Below are 10,878 nucleotides of genomic sequence, written 5' to 3'. Positions count from 1 at the left end.
CAATGAGAACTTATAGAACAAGGAGAACTTATAAAACGGGGAAAACTTTTTAATGCATTTTTGGGATAGATCGGGATCCGTTTCCTGACAGCTTTCAAAATTACTTTTAATTTCTAGAATTTAAAAAAAATGCCCCCTCCCTTTCCAGCTAAATATCCCTGTTATTTTCTTCTAAAACTGTTTTGGTTATTATAGTATTAAACTCCATTCCATGGTTCACAGCTCAGTGAGTTAAATTGCTGAAAACTTGATGCGAGAGACTTTTATTTGCATTAAATTTCAAAGATTACAGGTTTTTCTACGATACACCACTAACGTCTTTGTTATAATAGAACTAAAAATTTATAGATTTTACGAAGGAGAGGGAATTTGTAACAAAATATTTTTTACAGGTTGGTCTGCATTAGTAGTTTCAAATGACCCTTCATTTTGTAGAATGGTAGGTCCAATTCACAATTATCAAGATTGCATGAGTCATTCATATTTTTTCTTCGAAAATTGGTTATTTATAAACTTACTTTCGAGTTTCTGGTTCAGAAAAAGTGGAGAAAGTTTTTAGAATTCACGTCTTTTCAAGCGATCAGATGAAGATGTTAAGGGTATCTTTGTGAATCAGGCCTGAATTCATTTAATAAAAAGAATCACTTGACATTTCAACTACATTGTTATTCTTTATTTTAGAATGATCATTTCTGAATGATCTGTGATAATTTCATCATAATCTGGATCCTTTATAATATCTTGAACAGGAGGAGTGTACGCAGGAGCAGGATAAACAGGAGGGGTGTGTGCAGGAGCAGAATGAACAGTAGGAGTATATGCAGGAGCAGGATGAACAGGCGTAGGATTGATGTGGTGAACTCTATGAACAGGAGCAGGAGGAGGAGCATAGTTCTCATACTGATGAACGTAATTCTCCTGACTTTGGAAAAATTCCTAAAAGATTTAATTTATATTTTGAAAAATGAATATATTGTTGATTAGGCAAACCTTTGGTAAAGGTACAATATAGGTGCTGTTCTTCTGGCTTGATACATTACTCAGAACCTTTTTAAAAATTAAATCAATGATTAAGATGATAATAGTGAAATAATCCAAATTTTATTGATAATTATTATTATTGAAACGATAATAATAATTTTAGTAATAATAATAATAATAATAATAATAATATTAATAATATTAATGGCAATAATAATAATTATAATAAGAATAACTGAGACCTGTAAATATTTTAGAACTAACGATGTTGGAGCTTGGTTCATTTCATCTGCTGCTTTTCTAAGATTAGAAAGTGAATTTAAGATGGACTTCAAAGTATAGTTAAGATGGACGTCAAAATAAAGTTAAGAGTGCGTCAAAGTAAAATTAAGATGTACCTCAAAGTATAGTTAAGATGGACGTCAAAGTAAATTTAAGATGGACGTCAAAGTAAAATTAAGATGTACATCAAAGAAAAGTTAAGTGGACATCAAAGTATAGTTTAGATGGACGTCAAAGTATTGTTAAGATGGACGTCAAAGTAAAGTTAAGATGGACGTCAAAGTAAAATTAAGGTGTACATCAAAGCAAAGTTAAGTGGAGATCAAAGTATAGTTAAGATGGACGTCAAAGTTTTGTTAATATGGACATCAAGGTATAGTTAAAATGGAAGTCAAAGTAAAGTTAAGATGGACGTCAAAGTAAAGTTAAGATGGACGTCAAGTATTGTTAAGATGGACATCAAGGTATAGTTAAGATGAAAGTCAAAGTAAAGTTAAGATGGACGTCAAAGTAAAGTCAAGATGGACGTCAAAGTATAGTTAAGATGTACTTCAAAGTATAGTTAAGATGAACTTCAAAGTAAAGTTAAAATGGACGTCAAAGTAAAGTTAAGATGAACGTCAAAGTATAGTTAAGATGGAGGTCAAACAAAAGTTAGGGTGGACGTCAAACTAAAGTAACTTGCTTTAGACAATTATACATTTAAAGGAATTGAGTCTTTGCCAGAAACTCAGATTTTCTAATTCCTTTATCTTTACAACCTAATGTCGAAGATCTTAGATGTCAAATTATGAATTCTGTCACTATCAGATTGCACAGATTTAGGGATTAGAAAATTTATAAATGTAAAAACCTGAAACTAAGTTACAATACAAACCTGATTTGTTGAAGACAGTTTGCTTCTCCTTCTTGAAGAATTAGAAGACCATTAGCTTCCCTGAAATAAAATATATGGCAACATAGATTAATAACAATAAAGATAGAAGACTAGATGTCGTCTTTTCAAGATGTTGGGGTTGTTCATTTACAATGACCCTGAAGCAGAAGCCCAAAGGAGTTACGCGCATGCTCTCTCTCTGTCTTGTCATTCAGCGCAGCGTCGTCGTATCTCATTTGGGCTTCTAACTCAGAGTTCTTGTGAACGAAAAAAACCCTAAATTTTGAAGACGATGACATCTAGTGGTCTATCTGTATTGTTATTAATCTATGATTGGCAAGGTCAATCATAAGAGATGAGACTTCAAAAACAGCTGTTCAGAATTTATTTGATATTTTTTGGAACAATCATGGTTCCCTGTAAAATTTGTTTGTCTTTCTCAAACTAATTAGTGTTACCTATGTTAAATATTTAATGTTTAGTTTGACTATATTCTACGGTGAAGTATGCCTTGTAAAAGTCGTCTTCTATATCAAGACGACATTTGTAATTATAGAATTTCTCTCAGTGTCCATTTTTACCATGACAGCTAAAATGGTCGACCATTGTGAGTCCTATTTATCTATCTATCAAATAAAAACTTCAACGTAAACAATCTCTAGCAGCCAAGCTATCGTCCCCCAAAAGTACGCCCTAGCTAAGACGAACCGATTGTTCATTGATTTATAGTCATTGATTAGAAATTTTTTTTAATATTTTTAATAAATAACCTAAATGTCATATTTGTTATATTATTAACATTTAAAAGTGGTCGAAAGTAAAGAATAATGTAAAGCCTGAAACTAACTCGAATAAGTTTACACAGTATAGGAAAAAATGTATTTACAGCATAAACTAGAACAGATAATGTTTGATACTAATGGTTTGAGTAAAGCCTTAGCTCTGTGGCCTCATAACCTTCCTCGTTTCGGTTCTTCGTAACAACTGACTCTATTTCAGCATTAGCCTGGCAAATCCTATTTCCTGCTTCTTTGCGGATCAAGCCTATTGACTTGCATTCAAATAGAACTCCGGAGTCGATGGTGGCTTGGTTTTTCACGCGTTGAAACCCGCTTTAAAAGTATGTTTTATAGGATGAAATCTTTTAATGGACAAAAATTTCTGAACACACTATACTCGAGGCGGTTTATTATCCATCCTACTTTCTGTCCGACCTATAGCTATATACAAAGAGCTAATAACCTGCAATGCTTATAGGCCGTACTACTTGCAACCTGAGCTTAGCTCCGGGTTTGTATGAGGACCGAAGAAGTTATATCAATAGAACTATCCAATGGACCTATCCTTATTCCGAGTTAAAGAGCTTATACTGGTTATAATATTACCTTTCAGCCTGTGCCTCTATAGCCATAGATTTCACCATTTCTTTTGCAACAACCAAACTTTTTATCTATTCAAAATTATTAGATTAAAATCAAAACAGAATACAATGAGAACCAGAAAACTCTGAAGTAAGAAGAAGACTTTTAGAATCAAGTTATGACTTTAGATATCCAATGAACATTAATTAGACACAGTTTCAGTATTGCTTTCATGTCGTCTTCCTATTCTTCAGTTTTCTGGTTAAAATTATAGCAGACAGAAAAAAATTTTTGAGAAAAAACAGAAATCAGAAAAAACCAAATCTGAAACAAAAATATTAACAGTAACAAACACCAGAAAAGAGTAAAGACAGAAACAGAAATTACGAAAAATAAACCAGAAGAAATAAGAAAACACATAATTAGTAAGAAATTATTAAAGTGTAAAGAATTATGTAAAGAATTATTAACATAAAAAGCAGAATCAGAAAACAAAACAGAGGAAAAGAAAGATCCACCAACTGTTAATGTGATGTTTGAATTACCTCAACCCGCTGCACAGCTATACCCCATGGGTCACAGGCTGACCGGAATGTGTTAAGGATCTGTCCTGCTATTTCTTCCCTTAGAGAAGAAAAGATTTTATGATTTTTTAAGCATTATAAATACTAAACATGCTAGTTAAGAGACGATTTCTTAGATCTCGTCTGATTTTATGATAACTTCAAGATATTGACAAAGCGTCCATAAAAAATCAAAAATATACATATATATATATGGCCTACTTTTTTATCTTAAACGCTACAAAGGCTACGACTGTTTTGATAAGTTGATCTTATTTGGTTAAAAGGTAAATTAGACCAGGCCACATTTTTTAAATGCCTGCAGGACAAGGGGTGTTTTATAATGAAGCCTTCATTAAATGTATAATACAAAAAAGTCGTCTCACAATTGTCATTTTTAGAAGTATAATGTGTAAACCAGTTGCAAAAGTCTTTCTCTACATATATACAGAATTTGATCTTTCTTTTTTTGTATTTTCCAACCAACCTATCTGAAAGAAGAGATGAAAGTCTATAGGTTCCAAGGATTGAACCCATCGTGCTTGAGGCCAGACTTCGAACAGCCTAAATCAAGGTTGTATAATAAGGTATGTAGCTTACTCTTGATGCGGAAAATGTCGTCTCCATAGCATAGATTGATAAACTTCGTATATGACGTCATTCAAACCTCTATAATCAGTGATGAGCATTTTATCTATCTATGCTTAGGAGAACATTTTCCCCTTACTTTGGAGCGCATCTAGAGTTACCCAGCTAATTATGCAACCTCGGCCTTAATACAATCTGCGTAAAAGGAAGACGACTGTTACACTTCAATTTAGATTTAAATGCGTGACAAATCGATAGGACTAGTGATTGATTGAACTAACGTTCGATAATTTGGACTGAGGTTCAAATGGACTATTGTCCTCATGAACAACTATTCGCTAAATTGAAATTAAAGCCACGAGGAGACATTCCAACTACGTAGAAAATTGTTTTTTATTAATCCTGTCTAGAATGGGTCATTTCATGTTTAGCTCTAATGAACTCAATGAACAAATTTTAGAACAAATGAACAAAAAAAGTTTATTTGGACTAAAAGCGTAAAAAGTAGGGAAATCCTAAATGAATCAAATGAACAAAATCTAGAACAAATGAACAAAAAAATATTCATTTAAACAAAAGCTAAAATTTTCAAATTAGTTCAAACGAACACATTTTAGAATTTGAACTAAATTTTGAATTTTCATCATTTTGCAACAAGTTCTAAATTAGTTAAAACAAACAATTGTTCATTTTAGGACGAACATTCAAAAGCACTAAAATGTTCAAGAAAATATTTAATTTAGTCCATTTAAACAATTATTCTGTGGAAAATGTTCATTAGAACTAACATTCAATAGCACTAAAATTTCCATAAAAATATTTAGTCCATTTGAACAATTTTTATGTGGAAAATGTTCAATTTAAATAATGTTCAAATGCCATAAAAAAGCACAAGTTCAATTGCACTATAAATGATATAAATTGCAATAAATAAAAATTTGCGGGAAAACGATACAATTTGTTCAATTGAACATGTTGAATGTTGATTTTTTCATATGGAATAATGTTCAAATGAACTACAAACCGATTTGTGAACAGCTGACTTTAGTGCATTAGTACGTAAGTCCTGTCAATTATATATGCATCATTTAAATATTTAAATAAATATAAAACCAATTTTCATTTGATAAATATATTTTAACGCTTAAAAAATATTTCCTTTACACAAAATAAAATACACTTATAAGGTTGCTTAAGTACACGTCTTTCCATAGTTTTAAGAGTCTCACTCTGTAATAAAGATATTTACCTGATTATAATCAATGGATGATATTGCCGCTCTCACTGGGTCGAAAACTCTATTTTAAACAAAAATATTATTAGAATAAATGATTATTTACATGTTTTTATTCATCATTAATGTGTCGTGTGTATACTGGAAGAAAACCATTTCAAGAAAATTAAGAGGATTTTTAAAAAAGATTAGAATTTCAATTAAAGAATCCTAGTTGTCCCTGGTTGTAAGTCATTTTTCAATTGTAAGATTGTAAATAATGGTGTTGACAGATAACAGCAACACGCTAGACAAATCCGGATAATAGGCCGGTTAGGATTCTGATGGGGGTGTTTATTATCCCCAGACAATTCTTTCCCGATGGCCGAACAATACACACACAACAGAGTAACCCCGTCACAGAAATTCGATAACAAAATCTTTATTTCCTAAAAAAATAACATAAATTATAGGTCATGTTTAATTGTACAATGTTATAATGAATGTTAATAGTAGAAAAAATCTTACGAATTATTTAAGGATAGAAGGGGTGACTTATTTGTTGATCAGTATTGAAATACGTTTTTTTAACTTCTGAAAAATTACAGTTGAATATTTAACGAAATTCACTTATGCTTCTTATGAAAATATTTTGCTTAACTTTAATGATTTCACAACAACTAAAATATTTTAAGCTCCGTCGGAGGAGGACAATGGAATTTGCGGGCTGAAAATTTGGTTTGGCTGTCTCCGACAGGAGATTCCAGTAGAAGACGACATTTTATAGAGGTTTTAAAATTAATGGTTAACAAATGGATATCTAACCATCACTAAAAAAACACTAATGGGGTTTTCGAAAAACAACTTATGATTAAGATAACAACTAGTCGCGTTTATTTAGAACTATTAAAGACGACCATGTAAAAATAGTAAAATAAAGAAAAGACGACATTCTAAGAAATATTTGTGTTACCTGTAATATATTACTGCATCTACTGTCAAAGTTACAGAATCAGTACTGAGGATTTGTTGAGGAGGAACCTCGAATACCTCAACAGTAAATATTACACCGTAAGAAGTACACTGTAAACAGTACGCTGTAAACGGTACACTGTAAACAGTACACTGTAAATAGTACAATGTCAACAGTACACTGTAAACAGTACACTGGAAACAGTACACTGGAAACAGTACACTGGTTAAAAAGTACACTGTAAACAGTACATTGTAAACAGTACACTGTAAACAGTACAATGTAAACAGTACACTGTAAACAGTACAATTGTCAACAGTACACTGTAAGCAATACACTGTAAGCAGTACACTGTAATTAGTACACTGTAAACAGTACACTGTAAACAGTACACTGTAAGCAGTACACTGTAAACATTACACTGTAAGCAGTACACTGTAAGCAGTACACTGTAAACAGTACACTGCAAACAGTACACTGTAAACAGTACACTGTAAACAGTACACTTTTAACCAGTGCAAAGTATAATTTGAACCAGAGGGCACTGAAAACTGTACACTTTGAAGAGTACACATAAAACAGTGCACACAGTGATAACCAGAGAGCAATGGAATATGTAAACTTCATAATAGCAATACTTAGGTGTAATTGATGTTGTTAGTCTTACTAGACACTTATTAACCCTATCCAATGGACTATTTTTGTCTAATAAAAATGGTTCCCCCCCCAATCTGATTTTACCCTTGGAGTTGAGATGAGTTTGATACTTGTCCGTAGCCCATATTTTTAAGGCCTACTCATTAAACAAAAATTATATCTTTATCTTTATTGGTTAGGTTGCTAGTAGGATTAAAAAAAAGTTCAAAAAGTACGTCGGAAAAATTTTCAAAATAAAAATTTTTACTTTTGACCAATATTAACATATGACACATGTTATTACATCCATTTTTAAGGGCTTTTCAAATTTATAAATATTAGCCCAGTAACTTAATTAATAAAAAAAAATTATTAACCATTTCTGATTTGTTATGAAACATCGACCTGCCGTTTGACTGTCCTCGACCATACCCTTTAAATAAAAAAAATAAAAAAATAAAATTTGTTCACAACTATGAAGTTCAAAAATTGGAAAATACGCCCCCCCCCCCATTGCGATAGGGTTAAATCACTAATTTTATGAAATGGAACTGTTTCACTCCACACTTGCTGTGTCTCATGCTCATTGGACTTTTAAAAGTTATAATTTGATTCCAAAGTTGTCTTTTTCTGGTTATCACTGTAGTACACTGCAAATGGTATAAAACAGACTATGTATACTTTTTGTACAGGGAGACACAATAAAAATGTAAAAAAAAACTGCAAAGCCGTCCTAGCAGTCTCATTTTCTGGAGTAACCCTGTACACATTAAAGATGGAATTTTACCAACAAACCTTGGTTCTAGTATCCACAATTTGGCACTAAAACAATAGATTTAGTTATAAAAAGTTTTTAGATAAAAGCAAATACAGCTTTTGAAAGACAAAATGTTAGAAAGGAAAGAAACTCCAAAACTGTAAGTTAGCATTATGGCATATAGATAAAACATAATTAATTAATGCATTGAATTGTTTAATAATTTATAAAATACGTAAATAAAATGCAATGGTCGCCACTTTTTCATAAATTTATAGCTTTTCATAACTCTTCCAGGTTTGATTTTACCCACAGGTATGAGACAAGCAAATTTATTTTGTTACAGTTTGGTAATTCAAAACATTTTTGTTCGTCTCTTCAGATCTTCAATTAGAGGAACTATGATTGAAAAAATAACATTTCAAACTTACATTCAATTCAATTTACTTTAGTTTGACGTAAATTGGTATCACAAGGACAGTTCTGTGTCCGAATTTAATGAATTTAAGCTGCCGCTCAAATTCTTTAAATTCGGCCTCTGTACTTATTACCTTCTCTAAGCCTGGAAGGACAAAAATAAGCCCTGGTCCACGCTCACAAGCCTAAATTAAGGAAAATAAAAGGAAATCATGCAAAATCATTAAATAACATCTTTCTTTTGTAAGAATAAGAAGTTTCAAAAAAATGTGAAACCCCAAAATTATCTTACAATTAAGTATCTTTCAATTTCAAATTTTTTAATATCGTAATTTTGTTTTCTTTCAACATCAAAATAGATTAAAAAACATAATTCAAAAATATTGAAATGTTGCCCTATTCTTTTTATATTAAAGAATTTTTAAAAAATTATTTTTAAATTTTCTTCAGCTTAAAATTTACATTTTTTTCTACGTTTAAATAATTGAATTTAACCTTTTCCAGTGTAGACCCCAGAATGACAGCTCTCTCGAACTCCCGAACCCTTTTGAGTACAAAGAACAAAGAAAAAGGAACTGTGAACCAGAGACATTTCTTTTTATAATTTTAGAGTGTATTATCGTCTTTTTTTTCTCTGATTGATTCTAATATATACTAATATTTTTTAATATTTTCTAATGTTTTAATATTTTCTAATATTTTTTAATATTTTCTAATTTTTTAAAAATATTTTCTAATATTTTTTTAATATTTTCTAATATTTCTTGAAGTTTTTAAAATTCTATAACATATTCAAATAGTTATTCTTACAGATATTTTCTTTTATTTCTAATATTTCTAATATTTCTAATATTTCTAATATTTCTAATATTTCTAATATTTCTTCGATTTTCTAATATTTTTAAATATTTTCTCATATGATCTTATATTTCTATTTTTATTATTTTCTAATATCGTTGAACATATTCTAATATTTTCTATTGATAAAGAATATATATCCCTGTAATAGCAACTAGTAGGTAGGATAGAGCATGAAGAAGAAAGGTAGCAACTAGTCTACTTCGAGAAGAACTTGACCACTAAAGAACAGAAAACATTTAAGTTTTATTTTTGTTCCTTTATAGACGGCTAACACTATAAGAACAAAAGAGATAACAAATTATTTATACATATATATATTTATATATATTGCTCAATTCTTTTCTATCTTGAGTTTTTTCTGACATACAAGTGTTTAGTCATAAAAATGTAAATATTTTTGAGACAATATAATGTCTTAAATCTGTATAAATTGGGGGGACTGTGACGTAATTTCAAGTGATCCTCCTGAAAAGCTTTGTATGCTGAAAAATAAATGAAATAAATGATACCATTTAACTAGTCAAAGTTGACAAATTTTATCTAATTTTTTTCTTTTTGAAAAGCTCCTTAAAAGTGTTTAGCGTTTTAAACTTAATTAAACTTGCCTGAGAAACTTGAAGATCGTACATTTTAATTTTCTTAAAAAGTAGAATATATGTAGTTTTTGATTCATAGTAATATTCAATGTAGATATCTACCAACTGTTATTTAAAATTTTGCAATTAACTAAAGCAACCCTACTTCAGCTGTATTTTTCAATAAAACTCCGTTAGCTTTTTTTCACTTATTTAAATCAGTTTTTTTATTTAGTGAAAGGAACAAAATATTTGCCACAAACTCAAAGACTTTTGATATAATAATTTAGAGTAGATACTTGACAAGTCTTAATTTGAAATATTACACACAAAACTCATGTACACTTGAATCGGAGCTGAACCGGCCTTTACGGTCCCGTTTGTACTGCCGTGCCCCGTATGCCAACTGCACAGAAATACAGCAGGGGTTAATAAAGCTGGCCTAGCTCCTTTGGCAGGCCTAGCTAGCTGGTGCAAATAGGTTGACGCGGTCTGACTTTAGGCTACATCTGTTAAAATTTACAATTACTAAAGAGACAATTTTGCAGTATTAACGGTCTATAACGACATCGGGTTGCAGAGATTTGAAATTAAAAATTATAGTGTACGACACTTTTTTATCTCGCCAATCTAAAGGACTCACAAAAAAATTTGGTTAATTCGGTTCAGCAGTTTCTAGCCAATAAACATACCAACAGACATACCATGTTTACAAATAAATATTTATAAAAAGATATTAACTGCAATGAACTTGTTTGTATATTCTCCACCTTGTAAGACCAGGTTTATAATGA

At 30.7% G+C, this 10,878-nt stretch overlaps 1 protein-coding gene across 1 annotated transcript; it reads right to left on the bottom strand.

The window, feature by feature from the left end:
- Positions 1 to 258: 258 nt before the first annotated feature.
- On the bottom strand, positions 259 to 10,259 carry LOC111714624 (erythrocyte band 7 integral membrane protein). The gene is made up of 14 exons (XM_023489770.1): positions 10,115 to 10,259; positions 9,649 to 9,727; positions 9,144 to 9,223; positions 8,783 to 8,833; positions 8,270 to 8,296; positions 6,839 to 6,915; positions 5,902 to 5,950; positions 4,552 to 4,628; positions 4,047 to 4,125; positions 3,526 to 3,590; positions 2,141 to 2,200; positions 1,224 to 1,281; positions 991 to 1,047; positions 259 to 936 (listed from the first exon to the last, which is right to left on the bottom strand). The coding sequence occupies exons 1-14, from the start codon at positions 10,136 to 10,138 to the stop codon at positions 673 to 675; spliced, it is 1,047 nt and encodes a 348-aa protein (XP_023345538.1). The 5' UTR covers positions 10,139 to 10,259; the 3' UTR covers positions 259 to 672.
- Between the last annotated feature and the right edge of the window lie 619 nt (positions 10,260 to 10,878).

The sequence above is a fragment of the Eurytemora carolleeae genome, unplaced genomic scaffold (genome assembly GCF_000591075.1).
Source record: "Eurytemora carolleeae unplaced genomic scaffold, Eaff_2.0 scaffold585, whole genome shotgun sequence".
NCBI lineage: Eukaryota > Metazoa > Arthropoda > Copepoda > Calanoida > Temoridae > Eurytemora > Eurytemora carolleeae.
This window is presented reverse-complemented; position numbering and strand designations above follow the sequence as displayed.

What these genes read in the sequence shown, in the direction of transcription:
- LOC111714624 (XM_023489770.1), bottom strand. Translation starts at nt 10,138, where the DNA reads ATGTACGATCTTCAAGTTTCTCAG. An exon ending in TTGTGGATACTAGAACCAAG is followed by an intron (nt 6,916 to 8,269) that starts GTTTGTTGGTAA and finishes TTTACTGTTGAG; the next exon opens with GTATTCGAGGTTCCTCCTCA. An exon ending in ATATTGTACCTTTACCAAAG is followed by an intron (nt 937 to 990) that starts GTTTGCCTAATC and finishes TAAATCTTTTAG; the next exon opens with GAATTTTTCCAAAGTCAGGA.